The 19,295-nt window shown below is 36.4% G+C and overlaps 3 protein-coding genes across 7 annotated transcripts; all 3 read right to left on the minus strand.

Moving 5' to 3' along the window:
• Positions 1-800: 800 nt before the first annotated feature.
• Positions 801-3,077, minus strand: LOC143462266 (uncharacterized). Its single transcript, XM_076960352.1, has 4 exons — positions 2,558-3,077; positions 1,686-1,830; positions 1,489-1,598; positions 801-1,402 (listed from the first exon to the last, which is right to left on the minus strand). Exons 1-4 carry the CDS (start codon positions 2,810-2,812, stop codon positions 1,109-1,111), a joined length of 804 nt encoding a protein of 267 aa, XP_076816467.1. The 5' UTR covers positions 2,813-3,077; the 3' UTR covers positions 801-1,108.
• A 118-nt stretch (positions 3,078-3,195) lies between these two features.
• LOC143463145 (cytochrome P450 2B4-like) lies at positions 3,196-7,295 on the minus strand. Its single transcript, XM_076961531.1, has 9 exons — positions 6,344-7,295; positions 5,993-6,138; positions 5,698-5,800; positions 5,440-5,549; positions 5,186-5,307; positions 4,945-5,057; positions 4,658-4,802; positions 4,406-4,563; positions 3,196-4,208 (listed from the first exon to the last, which is right to left on the minus strand). The coding sequence occupies exons 1-9, from the start codon at positions 6,614-6,616 to the stop codon at positions 3,888-3,890; spliced, it is 1,491 nt and encodes a 496-aa protein (XP_076817646.1). The 5' UTR covers positions 6,617-7,295; the 3' UTR covers positions 3,196-3,887.
• Positions 7,296-10,022: 2,727 nt separating this feature from the next.
• Positions 10,023-18,266, minus strand: LOC143462442 (E3 SUMO-protein ligase PIAS3-like). 5 transcript variants are annotated; one of them, XM_076960612.1, is made up of 13 exons: positions 16,910-18,262; positions 16,712-16,846; positions 16,398-16,495; positions 16,113-16,264; positions 15,693-15,810; positions 15,498-15,561; positions 15,252-15,410; positions 14,878-15,072; positions 14,545-14,639; positions 14,102-14,292; positions 13,276-13,444; positions 11,612-12,075; positions 10,023-10,760 (listed from the first exon to the last, which is right to left on the minus strand). In XM_076960612.1, exons 1-13 carry the CDS (start codon positions 16,946-16,948, stop codon positions 10,555-10,557), a joined length of 2,085 nt encoding a protein of 694 aa, XP_076816727.1. In that variant the 5' UTR covers positions 16,949-18,262; the 3' UTR covers positions 10,023-10,554. The 5 variants fall into 5 exon arrangements, with proteins under 5 accessions (XP_076816727.1, XP_076816729.1, XP_076816731.1 ...); XM_076960614.1 differs by lacking the exon at positions 11,612-12,075 and adding an exon at positions 12,236-12,358 and having other exon boundaries at positions 10,625-10,760; positions 16,910-18,266; XM_076960616.1 differs by lacking the exon at positions 11,612-12,075 and adding an exon at positions 12,236-12,329 and having other exon boundaries at positions 10,625-10,760; positions 16,910-18,265.
• Positions 18,267-19,295: the final 1,029 nt, after the last annotated feature.

A 19,295-nucleotide genomic window follows, 5' to 3' on the forward strand; every position in this document is an offset into this window, starting at 1 on the left:
TCTTTGATACAAATCGTATTTATATAGATTCAAAACATAAAGATCCAACCAAACCATGGAGAGAAGCTTAACTGTTTTTTAATTTAAGGACAAACTACAAATTTTCGTACTGATGTTACTTTGCGAAAGAAAACTCGATCAAAGAACATAAAACAAACCGACTAAACTTACTTCGCCTTACTCCATTTCATGACGTAATAAATTATTAGATAGTGCATTGGAAAAATAAGTATCAACAAATGTACTGTAATATAGAGGAGTCAGCGCCTTTCGGACAATAATTAATATATAGGCTATAAAAAAATCAGAAATTAAGATTTCTATGATATCGTCAAAGTCTTACGTATAAAAGTGTAAAAACGTGTTTAGACCAATCACAGGTGGACATTGTTGGTGTTGCTTTAGCCTGGGAATTACCCTAATGCATTCAGCGATCTGAGAAGTTCTAAGTTGCATGTAGTTTGTAGCTAAAAATTTCTATGAAGAAAAGCAAATATGCATTTTTTCGCATCTGTAGCAGAAATGTGAGATATGTGATTTTAGTCATATTTCTGTATGAGATTGGCCCGTAGCGTGCATAATTTTGCAAATGCACTTACTTTTAAGCGGTGAAACTTACCGTTCGTGAGAGTTCACTGTATGTCATAAGGCAATCATCTTCGCTCGTTGTTACCAAAATCACCTTCAAGTTCGCTCACCTCATGTACTCGGCAATCATTACAAAACGTGCCTACATTTGCGAAAGTTTTTAAGATGAGAGGAAAATAACTTACCGCATATTATAACAATAGGACCCGCTCTTCAAGATACATTGCAAGTGTATAGAAAATGCATATAACGAAAACGTTTGAACTAAATTCAGCGTGATAGTATTACTGTAGGTATCAAAAGTCTCCCAACTTAGTTTGATGGTATCAAACTTACAAATTAGGTAATACAAGTCCTGCAGTTTCTAAAGAAACAGGATAGTTTTGTCACAGAAATATGAAAGTCAAGATTATGAACTAACAGGCATTGATTAAGTTTATGAAGGTAAACGGAATACATGCTGCTATGGTATATTCGAATAATTTGTTGGTTATATAATTCATGCACCGTGGAAAATACTTTACCAGCCACGTTTAATAACAGAGTACAGTTTGCTTGCAAACGCACTGCGGTTAGAATTGTATAACTTGTAAGACCCGAAAAGTAAGCCAAGAGATAGCAGAAGAGTAATCACAGCAGTTTCCCGTTGCATGCGGATCAAAGCAGGGTGTATGGCCATCATCTGATCAACAACATTTCCAGCAACATTTTCATGGGGAAAAGGTTTGTCGGGAATTTCTTTTCCAAGAAATTTACACAGAGGAGCCCACCCCTGTCGGACATCGTAGACCAGGAGTTTACCAGGAGGGCAGTTCTACAATTTGTAAGTGTTGTGAATATTATAAAAGCTTGGAGATTCGCACAGAAGGTGAAAGCAATTATTATTCTGCGCATTCGTACTTGCTCGCAATATTTCCCATGTTGCCTAAAAGCTTTCTTTATCATCATTTGGTTGTCAACAGCGGAACTGTCGCGTGGATGCCGCATATCCGAGCCCCACAGGCTTCTAACTGCACACATTTCCAGATTTAGCGTTATTTATATATTTAAGGTTACGGTAAAGTGAAAAAAACAGCAGATATAACTTATAGACTAACCGACATTTCGGAAGAATGTGAAGTATTTTCGTCCAGTTGGCGATACAATTTGCATAAAGCCGTAGATGTAATTGTTGAGAAATGCTTGCATTTGTTTAAGTAAGCTTTTGTACCATTGCTCTTCGTCTCTGGTGGTCAAAATCACCTGGAAATAAGTTCACATCAGTTAGAATAAATTGACGGTTGGTGCCCGCTTTCTCTGACAAAAAAATATCTTACACCAGATGAATAGCCTTGTTGTCGGGATTGCAATTAGTGGCGAATATTACTTGACCACAAGTAAGTTATAAAATATTTGAACTGAAAGATTTCATTGAAAAGTCTGCTATCTCGGCCTTCAGAGTAGGCTATATAAGCGCCTCAAGCAACAAGAATTTGCAGACCACAAAGTATGCTGCGATTCGACAAGCAGGTATCCGCGTTTAGTTGTCAATCAATGTTCATGCCAACGCTGCTTGCATGTTGATCATTCTTAATACCCTGCTGATAGCCCGAAAGCCGCAATTAATGTGAACCCTAATTAAACAATTTTGGAAATTTCTTGCCGCCGTGATATTTAGCCAGTGTTTTTATGCGCGATTTTAAATTTTTCACCTTCATCTGTTTTACTAATAAACCGTTGTCAGGTTTCCACCGAACATTCGTCACTCGGCAGTGATACAAAAAAAAAGATAAATATTTGAAAGCTCATCGAAGATGGCGCTGGGACGCAAAACTAGACCCAGACTTTTCTGTTTTTACCGCTTTATGTGAGAGAAAAAGCACGAACAAAATCGTGAGGAAAAATTGAGCTTTCTGCGAACCCCTGTTAATGTAATTGCCACAACTAACATAAACCTTTGCATCAAAACTATATGTAATGGAATATTTACCTTTGCATCTGGGAATGCTTGCAGGATTTCTTCCCAAAATATGTTTGGTGGGCAGTCAGTTACAGCATCCACTGACTCATACATCTCTTTGAAATCCTCAATACTTCCACCACGGTTCGACAATAACTTCTCCCACTTATCGCCATGATACCAGAAGTGATCAAAGAAATCATAAACGTTGTAGCCAAGCTGATTGAGAGCTACAACCATTGACTTTGTGCCAGTTTTAGAATATCCAGCTACGATCACTTTCATTGCAAGCTGGTTTGTGCGCAACGGTCGTATAACTTATGCGTTTAAAAATATCGGAAAAATTTACCCCACCGTTCAGATCTTACTACTCTCGACCGATGCAAGCAAAACTACCATGAAGCGAGTGTTTAAAAAATTTGATTGCCTTCGGCTATTTAAGATGTAGTAGTGCTAATCCCCAACTACGCGTTACAATATTTGCTGTAGTTAAACCTGTGTTCAAACATACGCTTAATAAGGTCACGATTTGCTGTTTAAGTCAGGCTGAGTGAAGCGTGCAAAGCTATCAAAGCATTGCAAGCAGAGTTGCCTGAAAGCGACTGGTTGAGTTTACGCCTGGAAGGGTCTAAGTGAGCGAATTTTAGTCTCCAATGCATAGGACCATAGGTAAAAGTTTCGAACTTGTTGGGTTAAAGCGTAAAATCTGCAATGAAATAACAAACGCAATAGTGACGACATTTATACTCCAGTTAGTAGCTAACTATGAGAATACGAAATGACTCTGTGACGTAAACACTGTGGCATCAACATGCATTAAATGAAGTGCAGCAGAAGAAAAGTCAAAGATTACGCCAAAAAATCTAAAAACGTATTGATGAAGCAACAACAATTTACCGTTGTCAAAATCCACTTTCAAGGATAAGTTGGAAACAAGTGCAAAAAATTAAAGGCGGTCATCATACTACACATCAAATACACTTACAGAAGTTAATCAATATAACGTATGTTTAATAAGAAATAAAATTCTGAACTCAATAAATTCGAGGCGCACATGACACAAAATTCCACAATGGATGGCATCTGATTAACCGTAACCTTGATTGCAATGTTAGTAGGTGTACGTGTAAGTAAAATAGTATGTGTAAGCTGTACTGTCGGTACTGCAAACGTTGCAGTACTAACACTAATGATTTTTGCAATATTCAACCTATGACGTAATTAAAAAAATAAGTATTCTTGTCAATCAATTTTCTAATAAAGTCAACGCAACAACAAAACGCTAGAAGTTTAAAATTTACTTGCCTGCCGCTTTAAATTAAGATCGGCATCTGCGTGGGACGAGCTGGTTAAACAAAAGTCACTCCAATTCTTTGCAGAGGATTTTATAAGGCTTGGGTGTGAAAACCACGCCGTTTATGCCGTCATTGATGTCGGGAAGTTTGCCGGCATCTGGGTCAGGTAAGATTTCAAATTTCTGAACGATCGAAACGAGAAAAATAAAGACTTCCATGCGCGCTAACTGTTCGCCTAAACAAAAGCGGGGACCGACTGAAAAGGGAATCACGTGGTTTGATTTGACAAATTCCCCTTTCTCGTCAATAAATCGACCGGGATTGAAAGTTTCCGGGTCGTCCCAGTAGCTTGGATCGTGGTGAACCGCCCAAAGATTTGTAAGTACCTAAAAATTCAGAGGACAACTTGAAAACAATTATTGTTGATACTTTGATTGCCACAACAACACCTGAAGGCAGGGTTTAAAACGGTAAATATAACATGGATTGTTGTCTGAAAACGCCTGAATAAAGTCCTTGTTTAGAAACCCACAAGTATGCAAAAGAATATCATTATGTTCTGTCAAATTTCCGCAATAATTACTTGGGTTCCTTTAGGAATTACGTATCCATAGATTTCACTGTCTTCGCTCAGTTTATGGGGAACCCCCAACGGGGCAATGGTACGAAATCTCATCAACTCGTGAATGAAAGCATTCGTGTAAGGCATCTTCGATCTGTCAAACAAGCCAAAGCCGGCACCTACATGAAACGAACAGTTACAGGTGAAATAGTGAAACTGTTAGAATGCGAACAATCAATAGATAAATTGTTTTCGACATTTAAACCGCACTACCTTGAACTTCCAAAATTTCATTGCGGAGTTTTTTCTGGATCTGAGGGTAATGAACAAGGCACAAGATGGCCCAACTTAAGGTACTAGACGTTGTTTCCGTACCAGCAATGAAAAGATGTCTAGCATATGCCATTAACTGGTCGTTCTGAAAAACAAAACATTGAAACAACGGGCAGGCAGGAATAAAGCGTGCACTGCGTTTAATTTCAGTGAATTAATAATTATTAAATAATTATTGAATTAATACACGAGTGTCCAGTTCATTGACAAAATATTGACAACTTTACTGTGAAACAAGGGGTCCCTATCCGCTTTTCTTTCAAAAAGGCATCAATGAAATCTTGAGGATGATCAGGGTCGAATGTTTTCTCATGTTCATCGATGATGTCCTTCACGATTTCTGCAAAATTTACAGCAAACTGAGTAAAAATGTTGTTTTTGTCTTTTCTGTTAAGTTTTGACAAAAAAACTATCATCATATAAAATATTTATGACAAAAATGTTTAGAATAAACTCTTATATATTTACCATTGATAGTATTTATTTTTGCCGCAAACATCCTATTGGCAATTGTGAATGGTGGAATATGCATAAGTATGGGTGCAAAAGACATGATAGTAACTGCTGTATTAATCATCATGGATCCAAACCTATTAACAGTAAGCCTACATATTGAAGCTACATAACAAAATTTCACTTAACCTTACTTACAACTTTTCTGTGAGCGTGGCAACTACCAATTGTTTTTTCTGCTTTGGAATGTTATGAAAGCAGCAACTTACATTTCTAAAACAGCTGTGACAATTTTTAAAAAAAATGGATTGTCATAGTCATACTGCTTTCCAAAAACAACTCCACAAATGATATTGGAAACTGCAAATGGCAACAAGTCCTGTAACACATCAAAATACGCTAAATTTTATCATTTCACACAGGGTACTGTGAGAAAATATTCTAAGCTTCATAATGATCCTATTCGTGTGTAGGCTTACGTAACAGCCATCACCAGGTAAAAATACCATTCAAATGTATTATAGTACCGCAATATCAAAAGCTTTTTGTCCTTGTTTTCTGATTTGTTCATTAAGATAAGTTGCTTCTTCTCGTATCCGATCTTCCATGCTCTTCTTTCCCACCCCAAACCTATCATATATATGATATGTAGTAGGTAAGCTATTTTACAAGTTTTTAGGAACATGTTTAAGTCATCTCAATTTCGAAAATGTATCGTCTGTAGATATACGAAACAGCAAAAATAATATCGGTATCTACATATCAACACTTTTACAAATAGTTTAGGATAATTGCTTTATCAGAAATCTAGGCAAATGTTACCCTCTAAGAGTCATCAAGCCAAATTTTCTCTGTGACTTCCAAAGTGCCCCATAATCAGTTAATATAATTCCATATCCTGCATCAATTTGATGGTAAACTGGTTGTATCGGCCTCCCTGAAAATTTGGTTGGTTGTTTTGCGAGTGCCTGCAAAAAAGTTATTCTCGTTTGGACAAAATGTAGATTGGTGATTGCTGCTTAAGCAGACTTAACAACTTCACAAAAAGTTTATGCTGGCATAGTTGCATCGTATGAACGGTATTTTCAAACAACCATTCAAGAAAAGTAACTTACAAAACAGTTTTATTAGGAATTGTATAAATTTTAATAGCAAATTCACTTTCATGCTCACTTCATTTATACTTTCCAGGCTGTTCAGTATAATCCAATCGCTCATTCCCATTTGTACAGACATAATTTCCCCATGCTTTTTGCTCCATTTTAAAAACTTTCGCTCAGGATATTTCCCCACGAATGGGATAACTCCAACAACAGGAATACCACGAACGCCTGGTGGAAACTTGTTACTTTTGTGTCTTCTACCATATACAAAGTACAGCGAAATGATCGCTACCATAAAAATTATGGGACTGTACAAAACGTCTGGCAAGTTTAGTACAGTCATTTTTTAAAGACTGTAATAGGACATCAAACAAATTTCACAATAAATTATAGGACGGAGGTAGAAACCATATAACTGAATACACAACATGGCATCATTAACTGCCAAATACTTTTAAAGTAACTAACTAAGCTCTGATACAACAAAATCTACTGTTACTACAGGCACAGAACCAAGATAATGAGTGGGGTTTTGGTTGCGCCCACAATCCCACACACTTGATTTAATCATTTATGGTAAAATGCGAATCTATTACACACTCTCTCTTACTGAGTCTTATGTAGCAAACAAGGCCACTGTGCAAGCTGCCAGACGGTTTTTCAGTTATACTCAATTTTATTACAAATCTTAAAACTTTTTATAACAAATTGTAGTGGCCTCTTTCCGGAAATCTAAGGAAGTCTATGATGAAATCAACTCAAAATTTAGAGGTTGGTCTTTTTGTTACTTGCATGGTTAATTGTTTGTTGTGCTGGTTTTAATTGCTATATCAACAAAATAGTATGACCTTACTGCAGGTACTGCACAGCTGTACTTGTTATCAGACATAATACCAATAATAAAAGATGCTCTTACATCCAGTATGCAAGCTGTATTATTAATTCTACAAATTAGTAACCATGGTGAAAAATTTGCAGTAAATTCAAAGTTCATTGTTTTCTTTATTATAAACAGCCAAGAATAAATAATAATGTTTATAATAAACAGCTACTTTACTCTTGGCTTAGTGAACTGTTAAACAAGTTCATGTTCATCAAATAAAACACTGTGTAAGAAATTTTGACCATAAAGTTTATGTCCAAATATAATAATTCAAGGCGAAGTTCAGGCTTGTGACCATCTCATTTTTTCTGATTCTAGCCAAGTTGAGTAATGACTCGAGTTAATTTATGATTACGATTTATTTATACTTATACAACAAGTCCAGTGTGTAGGTTCAAACCGCAGAAAAATAAGAACTAGGCAACATTTGCAAAATTGTATCACGTTTACAAAGGAATGCATAGGCTATGCTACTCAACTGAGCTAAATCTATACTATCCAACGCCTAGAATGTTTGTAATTTAACAAAGAATCAAAGTGGGTCGACAATTTCCATTATTAAATACGGACGATTGAAAAAGTCTTGCCACCAAAAAAAAATTGCGGCCATTACTCGAAAATGTTTATTAGGCCTATCTAATTTAATGATTCAGATGCTGACATAACATGCAATCCCGTGTTTGGTGCAATAAAAATTAATGGAAAACACAAGATGTGCGGACAATTGAGCCTATTGTTAACCCAATAATGGGAAGAAACAATGGTTACAACTAACTTACAAATCAACGTTACTTAGATACCGGTACAACTTGTAATTTTCTATTAACTTTTGGTGAAATGCCATGGCCACCATTTCGTGTACAACTTGCTAAAACAGAATTTCTCTTCTCGGAGTCAAAAAGACAACAAACCTAAACCTTTGGGGTAAGCCCCTGGTGCTTTCAATTAACATAACAAAAAAAAAGTAAAAAGTATTAACCACTTTGAACCAAGATTTGAAAAATAAAATCTGGTAACGGTTTCATTTTATTTGTCTGTTCATTTCGTTACATAATTATATTTTACATGACGAAAAATAAACAATACAATTTAACTTAAACACAAATTACAGAAAGTACTGCAGCCCTGCAGGCCACCTTGTGTACGAACCGTCACTGGTGGGCAGTAACTTACCACGGTACTATTTCAGTACCGAAACCGGTAACCAGAGTCGAAACCAAGACTTAACTCGAGTCCAGTCAAGTAAGTAAGTCAAGTCCAGTGATTTGGCTAATAAAACTTGAGTTAAGTCAAGTGATATCAGTCACCAAGCCATTCAGAACGCAAAACACGTTTCGGTTAACACCAAACATTTATTTAAAATACTTGGAGTAACCTGGAGCTATGTATATGTTTAAATTTCAGAATGTATGTATGTATGTATATGTTTCAGAATGGATACATTATTTGGAATTAAACGTATATAGCTCAGTAGAAGTTGGTAACTTGAAACTTCTGATGACTCCAAATAAAGACAAAAATAAGCAATAGGCTATCATCTCCAATTAACTTAACTTGTTTCGACTGGATGTAACTTGTTTCTAGTAAAATTAGGCATACCATATTTTTGTGATTGAAAGCCGGGACGCTTCAGAAGAACGAGCCTTATCAGATAAATGTGGTTCATATTTTTCTAGGAGTATGAGACTATTTTGGATTCCTATCGTCAGGGACAACTTAAGTAGTAAGACACCAAGAAAAACTAAAATAATGCATTTTACTAGGAAACAAAACAATGTTCAAGCATTTGTAAATTTACATAATCGTCCAATCATACTTTTCTGTACACAATACTTTCTTCAAGAAGTCTTTATTCGACTTTATTTTCTCATAAAAATCACAGCAGGAAAAGTCAGTGTTAATTTTGCAGGTGATAAGGGCTTTCACATTCAAATGGTTTTTGCAGAAGAAAATGCAAACAAGTACCGGTACGAAATAAGTTCTTTCAATAACCTAACTGCAAAAAGATAACCTTCTCCTTCTAGCCTACTATTACTGAACTAGCGAATGCGCTAACAATAAACTCACTACTGGACCAATTAACTGTTACAATGACGTAGCAATTACTTTTACTTTTAACACAACGAAACAATAACACGCATCGAGCATTGCTCTTCAGCAAGTTGGCTAAACAAACCAATCACAGTATGCTAATATTCGTGTAGTGCGAGGCAATACTGGCTGACTAAATGCCAAAGCGGGACTTTCGGCTGACTGACCGGGATTGTCCCGGTTAAAACGGGACGTATGGTAAGCCTGTCTAAAATGCATGTAAACAACTTGAACTCGAAGCTCAAAAGTCAAAATTCGGAAATGTGTCGGTTGGCCCCAGGGCAAAGCTAGGCTTTACCTAGAAATTAGTCCAAAAGATAACTTAAAATGTAAGTGTTCACAGCGCTGCATATAAATAAATTTTGGAATTTGATTGACATTATGGTGTCAACAAAATGTCAACGTAGAACCAAGCCTGGTTTGCATGGATACTCTTCGCCAACCTTAAATATTTCAAAACGAAATTATTGAGTTCCTTCAGGTTTGACGGCGATATGTAGCGAAACCTTCTAAGCTACTTAGTGTATAGGTTGCGCTATCAATTTACTGTGGGAGATGCCAACTTGACTCTCTGCGACCATTTCTTACGGCTTATTCCCATGAGTTTTATGGTGTGGTGGCTAGAGAACAGATTAAAAGCTTATGGCTAACTAAATGCATGGTGTAGACTAGACCAAAGTACATAGTAAAGATTGGTAGCTTGCATTTACTTGTTTGCAAAAATATGAAATAAAAAATGGTCTACTGTAGGTCCTTGAAACTACTGCAATTCTGTGAGTTGAAATACTTATATTTTTACTTGACAAAACAGTAGAACAGGCTACAATAGCAGAGACATACAGGCGAAAATCTTAATTTACATAAGCCAAGATTTTAACGAAACTTTAAGAAAAAGAACAATGACAAAAAGAAAAATAGCATCCACAGATAAATTGCATTTTACATGAATTTAATTGATCTGATTCGCCAACTGGAACAGTAATTAAGTCTGCATCTGCACCAGACAAAATTGTAAAGCAGGAACCTGTAGGAAAAGTATTGACTGCTTTGCAATAAATATGAAATCAGAAGACGTGCCCTAAAATTTATGTGGTGCTCATCTTGCATATAAATAAGAAAATCTTATGGGTGCATGGAAAAGACATTCTCCTAATTCAAGCGTTTACATTTTAGCAAAAACACTTTATGATAAGTAAGAATGTCACTTTATGTGACAAAATGCACCACCAACTCAAACCCACAAGGCCAGCAACTTGGGGTACACCAAAAATGTAGATATGACTCGCGAACGGTCTAGGATCCATAAATCAATCTACACTGGAAATGCCGTCGGATGGAAAATTCAAGTCTTCCTCCTGGAAACGTTGGGACAAATTATGGATCCGCACATCATTGGCTGCTGCACTCCGTTGAGTCCTGTTGTAATCAAACACTGGATTTTGAGGAAACTGAGAAAAACCCAGAAATGGATTTCGTGAGAAATAATCATGGTACGATCTTGCGTTGAACAGATCTGAAAAATACAAAGAATTTTAGCAAGTAGAAAAGGGATTATTTAAATATACTCAAATGTGATCTATCCACAAGAACGAAAACGTTTAACAATAATGCTTAATAGTTATTAAAAAAACTCTTCCAAAACCAAAGTTAACACAATGCAGTGGCGTTAAGAGTGTTATAAATTCAAATATTGCAAACTTGGAAATCAAAAAGGATTGTTCTTAGCCTCAATTTTCCTGAAAATACCAAACTTGTGACATGATCTCATACCACATAAATAACCTGAGGCTAAGATAACGGCTTCTCCCAAATCAAAACAAAGAAGATTGGTTCACTAACAACAAACTGAAAACGACAACTGCATAAATGTGCTCATCTGAGCTGAAAGTAACACAACTATTTGACTTTAACCTTTTTCTTATCATTCTGCCTTCAATCACCACCAACGAAATATATGGGTAAACATCTCTCATCTCCTGTAAATAGCATTTTAAATAAGTTTATCTGCTGCCCTTACTTTAAACTCAACGATACCTTGTCTTTGCTCTTATACAGGAAAATTTACTCAACGTATTTCTCAAACAGAGGGCTGCAACCCCAATGTTCAGATTGAACAGCTCGAGATGCGATGAAGTTTTTCTCAGTCCATTAATGTATCTCTAAATAGTAAACCAGAAGTATAAATCCAAGTGTTTTAGAAACAATACAGGGTTGTTGCAAAAACTTGTTTGAGAAACACTGAGCAAGTGCAAAAAAACAAACAAGTGAAGACAAAAACAATTAACAAACAAAAGTTAGCACAAAGTAGATGGTGATGAACAAACTAGAGCTAGTTAAGTGATTAATTTGTGTTTTTCAACATACCAAGTTGCGAAAATCCAATCGGATCGCCCAATGGCCCCATGAAAGACAGTGGTTGTGTGTGGGAGAAACTGTTAATTCCCATGTCTAAATTAGGGGGGACTAACCCAGGTGAGGTTGCGCTCATCATGGCAGGGATATGCATGGGTGGTGTACCCAGTGGAGGTGTGGCAGTTATCCCATTTAAGGGGTAAATAGGAGAGGATTGTGATGACACTGACGACTGATGTAACGGTGGGGTTATGCGTGGGGATGGGTTAAGTATGGGGGGTGTTTGACGGGAAGGCGGTAACCCAAGGTAATACGGGCCTTCATTTCGACTGTATGGAGATCGAGAGGGGGAACGACGGCTCACAGTGGACTTCTTGTGATGCACAGGGCTCTTTCTTGAAGAAGTGGAAGAGTAATTTGATAGAGGAAGCTCGAGTCTGTTTCCCTGTGTCCTTGGGCTTCCGACATCCCCTGGCCTGTGAAGTGAAAAGTGCAAAAAACACAATCAGTGAAAAAAGCTGTGCAAAAAGACTACATGCTGTTTTAAAAAAACAAAACAAACACGCAAAATGTCCAAGCCCAGCATTCTAATGGTCTCGTGCAAAATCAGAGACAACGCTCACTTGTGCTGGGCACCTGTATTTTCTAAATTCAATGTATTACTGTTGGCAATTTCCACTGATATGCAGACGCTGATCCATTCCATCGCATACGTCTGGAATTGCTTTGGCTGAAATATCGTCGTTGTTCACTGTGGGCCTGTTAGATTTTGTTTCATGCACTACCGTACCACAGTTAACGTTTTCAAATCTTTACTTTTGTATTTAAAATTGCTGACAAAATAAAAAATTTGTCATCTAAAGAATTCAAGAATAACACAGCTAAATCCCATGTATATGATGCAAGTAACAGCGTTCAATCACAAAGTTATATAGATGAAAGCCAAAAGATTCACCGTTTACGATATTGCTTGGTTGTCTATGGGTCATGGGTAGAATTGAAGTGGCATTTACTACCACTGAAATCAAAGGCCAGACTTGCTTTGTATTTGGTACAGTAGTGCATTTGTTATTTGATTCTGGCGAGCTTTCACTTTGGTATTATTAGAATTTGTGAAGTAGGATCTTAATTGTTTCTAATTGTTCTATTTTTAACCCCAATTTGTTTTATATAAAGGACATCATTGACCTTCTGCGGAAGGAATTGGAGAATGTTTAGAAAGTTCTAAGTTAAATAATAATACCTACAAACTTGCCACCGTTCGGCCATTATCAAAGTGAAAAATACGTTGCAATCAATGTTCCCTGCAATTGTTTACGAGTCTGAGCAAACACACTAACTCCCTGAGCGGTCCCTTGTACCACTGTGAGCAACATCAGACGTGCGCACTGTGGTCATTATTATGCGTTTATTTTATTTTCAATTCAGGTTGGATTTTTTTCTTGTGCGCAGCACAGATTTTCTGTGCGTGGAGACCTTGTCAGCAGTGTGCATTTGCGCACGCGCGCAGCTTAGAGGGAACATTGGTTGCAATTGCATCACAAAAGTTCTTTTGGGATAATTAGTTCATGATTGACTACCTCTCTTGATCTATATTCATTGGTACAGATTCGGTAACAATTCAGCATTAGTAACAAACAGCTAACCAGTAATTATTATCAAGAAGAGTTACTTACGATGATGAAACTGACATTGGTGTTCCATCGGGAATCACTGATGGTGGCGACGAGATCAAAGAAACAGGAGCAGGATCCTCATCATCGCTCGAATCACAAGTGAGATCAATCACTTCTGGTTGCTTCGATTTTTTTTCTTCCTGTGTTTTCGTACGGTTCTGGCTTAAATCTACAAACAAAAAATATTTATCGAATGCAGTTTGAATGTCAATAAATAAACCTTGGTAATACGCGTTTTTATTTTAACAATATACACTTTATTAAAATACGTCTCCATACAATCGGTATTTATTACAAAACTTGAGATTAAAAATGCTGAGTTTATGCTGTTACCATCCGGATTTTTCTTTCGCTTTCGAGAATCGAAGCTTTTAAACTTCGCTTTACACTGTCTGTTGCTGTTGTTGTCACTGGCTGCATTCCTTCTTACAACTGTGTGCGCCTCAAAATACTTTTCAATATTCCTTTTACAAGCTACGGTTTCTGTTTTGCTGAAAGTGCATGTGCTGGTTCTGGTTTCTCGGTCACCCAAGTACACAATGTCATCTGAGTTCGCTATCACTACAGCTGACAATTGAAAAACGGACCAATGTGTATGATGTAACCACAATTACAAGCTGAACAGCGGAAGTATCAACTTTATAGTGAAACTTGGGTTGTTTACTATCAAACATTGCTATGTTGTACTGTGAATTTTCAAAACTGACTACTTTGGTAATATACGTATTATATTATATTTCATTTTAGTAATATACGTATTATATTTCACAACAATGACATGCTAAAGTTAAAAACAATTTGCTTTACAACCAGGATAACTACTCACCGATAGGCTTCATGGGCGTGCCAATGACAAGTGTTTCAGTGTTCTTTTTAGTAGCATGCCATTTTCCGTCTTCAGTGAATTCAATTTCATCTGAGTCGGAATTGGCCAATATTTCGACAAACATTCCGTCGATGACGAGTTTCCGGAATTCTGCTGGTCTATCACATACAGGACAAATCCAGGTGGGTTTTCTAAAAAGAAAAAGTAAGAAAATTTGTACGCAAAATGTTTTGCACTTCACTGGATGATTATCATATTGTACAGTTATACAAACATTTTAATCAACTTTCTTGCAAATCTTTATCGTGCAACAAAACATATCATATATTTGATGCGTTAGAATGGCAAAGTATGTGTATTAAAACCAAACGAAAAATAGTGGCTATGGAAATACAGTCCGCAAGTGAGTGGTGCATGGCTTCTCAACAACTCACAGAACTTACTTTTCATTCATCATGAGAAATAGTGAAGCGTCAAAGCATTGTAAATGCCGGCATGTGCTCGGTCGAGTAGGAAGCTTCATTCGCATCTTGCCAAGCTGTGATGTTTAGAAAGTTATAGACATCAATGGTGGAAATTGTTGTCAAAACATTTATCAAACACAATGTTATTACAGCAACTTTTTTTACACTGAATTGTACTTTTTCTACCAGTCAAAAGACATAGACCTTGCTTCAAACAGGTTAAACATTTTTTCAAGTACTATTCTTGTTCTTGCTACATTTTAAATAACAAAAAATGTCCAAACGCAAAACAGACAACGGTTGTTAACTAACCGGACACAAGAGAGAAACTCTCAAACTTGTTGTTGCAATTTCTGAGTCCGGATCTTTGGCGAGTTTCTCCCGAATAAAATCACGTGAGTGGGAGGCTGGCAACACACGCGGCTCTTTCAGTTTACGAAGAAGATCGTCGACTGTGAGCTGCTGTACGAGGTTGATTGTCATCGCGTAACTGTTTTCATTAAAGCTCTGTAAATACAGAACGGCAAGAAATCAATGACACAGTGATGAACAATGTTAGTGACGATAAAGCATTACGGTATTGGTATTCAGATATTAAAATTTTTTTATCATTTGCGATAATAAAACTAAAATAATAAAACTTGAAATAATACACAATAAATGCCACTGTGACAGTAGTAAATAACCTTGCCAGATTCAGTTGACCATTTGACCTCGATTGAAAAATCATCATAACTTGATCGACATAAGCTTGAGATGTTTATGGGTAAGTTTGGGCGTCGCGGTTGAACCCCAGATTTTGTCGGCGGAATAAATGGTGGTAGGTTGGCGCTTGAACGATTTATCTGAAAATTCATGAAAGCAAGCGTAACAAATTGCATGAAAAAATGATGAATGGATGAAGCATGGAGAAATTCAACAAAGAAAGACACCTTAACAAACAGATTCTGTGGAAGCTTATCAGGTTGACTCTGCGAAGTATCCAATTGACAAAATCTATTATAACAGCAAAGAGAATATTAATATTGGGAAGTATCCCATAGCTATATTTTAAAACAAGAAAGTTTGAAGCATGTTTATGTATCTACGCCTTGAAAAAAATATTATTACAGTGTAGGGAAGTTTACCTTAACTGTAGTTGAAAGTTGTGTCTGTCTTTAAAGCTCGACTTCAGTTTGCGATATTGATCATCATTCAAAACAAATTTGAATGTTTCTTCTTGAAGCATTCGATTCATTCGAGGCCCTATGGGAGATTGAAGACAGCGCTGTTACTAATTAACGACTCACTATGGGCACGTTCTACTTTAGAATCCTGCTACTTTTTACTAATTACAGTGAGAATTTTTTGAGAGAGAAAAAAACGCTTGTTGCATTTTACAATCTGAAGTGGTTATTGATTAAATTGCAATATATTATCACTTTTAATTCAAATCAACTACACTAACATTAAATTTTCATACCTATAAAGCTACAATATATCTCTTGTATATACGTTCATTCCAAAAATTGCTTAAAACAATCTATATAATTTAAGTAAAAACGTACGCAAGGCGACTGGGCCGATAATATCTGACACGTTATCATAAAATGGAAGCTGTTTAAAATGGACATGTGTGTTATAGCTTGGATCATGTCGTGTGGATGACAACATTGGACGTTGTGGACTCAAGTTGTGAGATTTTCCATTCACTGCATCCCTGCATATAAAAAAACAGGTTTGGTTGAATCCATATATGCTTGCCTGAAGAAAAAAGTACTTTATTTGAAAATTGAAATACTTCCAAACACTGCAAAAACACAGTAAAAAAAACTTTCAAACTTTGAACTTACCTTCTTGGGGGAGAAAACATGTCATTTTTCGGATAGTGTGGGGCACTACCATGGTGAGGGTAACGCTGCTGGTATAAGTCAATTACTTTTGCTTGGATCTAAATATAATGGTTTTGTATCTTTCTTTAATAATGCAAAGTTTTCAATGTGATTAGAAAGTGGTTAGAAACCATGGAATAAAGTGCTAAATATATAGGCTATGGTTCATGGACCATACAATTTTGACTTGTCTTTTTGAACAGCTATATATGTACGTGTCTGATGTAAGTTCAATTATAAATATAGAGCATAATGTTAGTAGTAGGTATGCTCACTGCCTTATTGCATCCTGACGATCGAACAAGTTGGAGAGCTCTGGTCATGAGCTCGTGCTTTCGTCCACTCTTGTTTCTTCCAGCGTGACCGAGAAGAACTTGAAGTTCGGACACTCGAAAACACATGACCATGTTCTGCAGATACAAAGTCTTATTGACCAATTGAGAAAATTCGTGCAGGTGTCTAAGCGATCTTACCCGTAACTCATTGTCTGCATCTACTTGCGCTCCAGCCATGTTGTTAAAAAGGTATATAAATATGCTGAAAACACCACAGGAGGGAAATAGACTTAGGAAATGCAAATCAGAAGAAGGAATACAGAGAAACCTGTAGCAGGCTCTATCCCATCACTTACATAATTATGATAAGTTTCTGTTTATTCAGTTGGCAAAAATAAAGCAATACATAGACACATTATGTAACTATTATTAGCGTATAATACTATAGTCTTTTGTTTAGAAGGAAGATCAGAATACAATCTCCTTCTGCTATTTTGCACCCAGTTACCCCACAAACTCTGGACAGGCCAGATTTTGTGAAAAAGTGCCATGTCTTCAATCAAGAATGATTTATTTGCTTTTCTCAATTATCTTCACTTTTATACACATATAAAATGTATTCACAAAATGTTTACATTGACATTATAATTAAACAAAAAAGTTTCATAATCTGCCACTCACAATACACCGTCTGAACAATGAATATTCTGCAGAAAGTCGAGAAACTTTCCACTATGGCACACACACACTGCACACACACACTGCACACACGAAATTTATCAAAGTGCACGGAAGACTTTTTTATTTACATGCCAATTTATAATAAATGAAATAAACAAAAAAAGCCGGTGGTTTGAATGCCAAATCATAATAAACAAAGAATTGAGGCTTCAATGCACCCAGTCATGCCAAAGTTTTTGCCTTTGTAAATTGCTCACACGATTTCTTCTTAAAAACTGTCGTGCTTTCCAGTTGAACTGATAACAGTAGCCTAGGCTATTTAACCCAAAAACATATAGGCATGCCTATCTTTAAATTCTTTTTTAACTTTTCAAGGATAGGCCTCCCAATTTTTAGGCTAAACGTAGCTGTATGGAGGCAATAGGCTAAGAAACATTAGGCCTATACAGAATTCGTATCAGTCAGTTAATCACTGTCACAAGGGCATTGTGACAGAGCAATAGTCTAACATTTGGCATAAGTTAGTGTTACAGCTTCAAAAAAACACGGCAGACGAATTTTTAAAACAAGTGCAAAGTTGTTCGGCTAACACTGTCTGGAATGACTGTGTAACAGCATTAATATTTTGAATAACTTCACCAACTGTTGTCTTAATAGGCTACACAGTAGCCTTGGCCAGAAAGTTATCATTATGTTAAAGTAAGCTACAGAGTTACCGGTGTGACGGTATGAGCAATTATATCTAATCAACATTCATAATGGCGCGAAATTTGCCAACAGAAAAGCAAAAAAATCCGTCAAATTATCACATACCAGCACTAAAATCAACTTCCTAGTTCCTATTTCGCCAAATTATAAAATCTGAACCCCAGGCAAATAAAAGACCAAAGAAAAACCTGACCCCTCAAATTACATTCACTTGTAGTGAAAAATACAAAAATCCCCTTCAACGCTTCCCCTATGAAAGCATCACCAAGCATGTTTAAAAACAGAAAGTTAAGCAAATAAAAATAATATCGTGACAAAACTACTTTCTTCTAATACGAAACAAAAGTGCTACCTGTAAAGCTTACGTCTCACACTTGTAAACAACTTTTTTTTACGGAAGTAATAGTTTGTATTAATTTGAGACCAATCGTTGTGCAAATACCGAAAAAGCGCATAAAAGAACAAACACTCTGCGAGAAAAAAGCAACTTCTTTTTTTCTTTTTGGTTTGTTTATTGTCTGCCCGGTTTTCACCAGGGTTTCCATTTTTAAGTAAAACTTTTGCTCGGGGTGCGTAAAACATAATTTTTCGGAGAGTTTGATTTCAAAATATAATTGGTTACTGTTAAAAACCTGCTAAAAATTTAGAAAATTTTTTTTTGCCGTGTCAGATTTTGAACGTTAATTGAAATACAACGTTGGTTAACTATTTGAAAAGCGATTATTTGAATGATTTCCAGTAGCCTTTTCTAAAAGTCAGTTTGTACAACAAATAGAGAAAAGCAACGCTACTACTCCAGATGGGAGGGAGTGAGACTTTATCTCTCCTTTCACGTTTTTATCTGTCATAATCAGAACATAAATGTTATAAATGTCCCCGATTTCGTCATGTAAATTTAAACTGCTTTTCTATTTCCAGCTTTGTTTTAATCATATGATTTTCGCGCAAATTTAAGAATACCCGATTTTTGTGGTATGCGCGGTATTTGGTCGTTATATGTATATGTGTGCGTACTTGTTCTTCGGACAGACGAGTTCAGCAAATCAACTTGGACCTGTTAGAAATAGGCTACGCTCGGGACGGACCGTGCTCACTGGGAAACGCAACCTTCCTTACCCGTTATCACGGAGTCATAACTTTCCGAGCGCCTTAAGTCTTTACATTCTTGTTATGGGTACACTCTCATATTTAGGCT

This window comes from Clavelina lepadiformis, chromosome 6 (genome assembly GCF_947623445.1).
Source record: "Clavelina lepadiformis chromosome 6, kaClaLepa1.1, whole genome shotgun sequence".
Lineage (NCBI taxonomy): Eukaryota > Metazoa > Chordata > Ascidiacea > Aplousobranchia > Clavelinidae > Clavelina > Clavelina lepadiformis.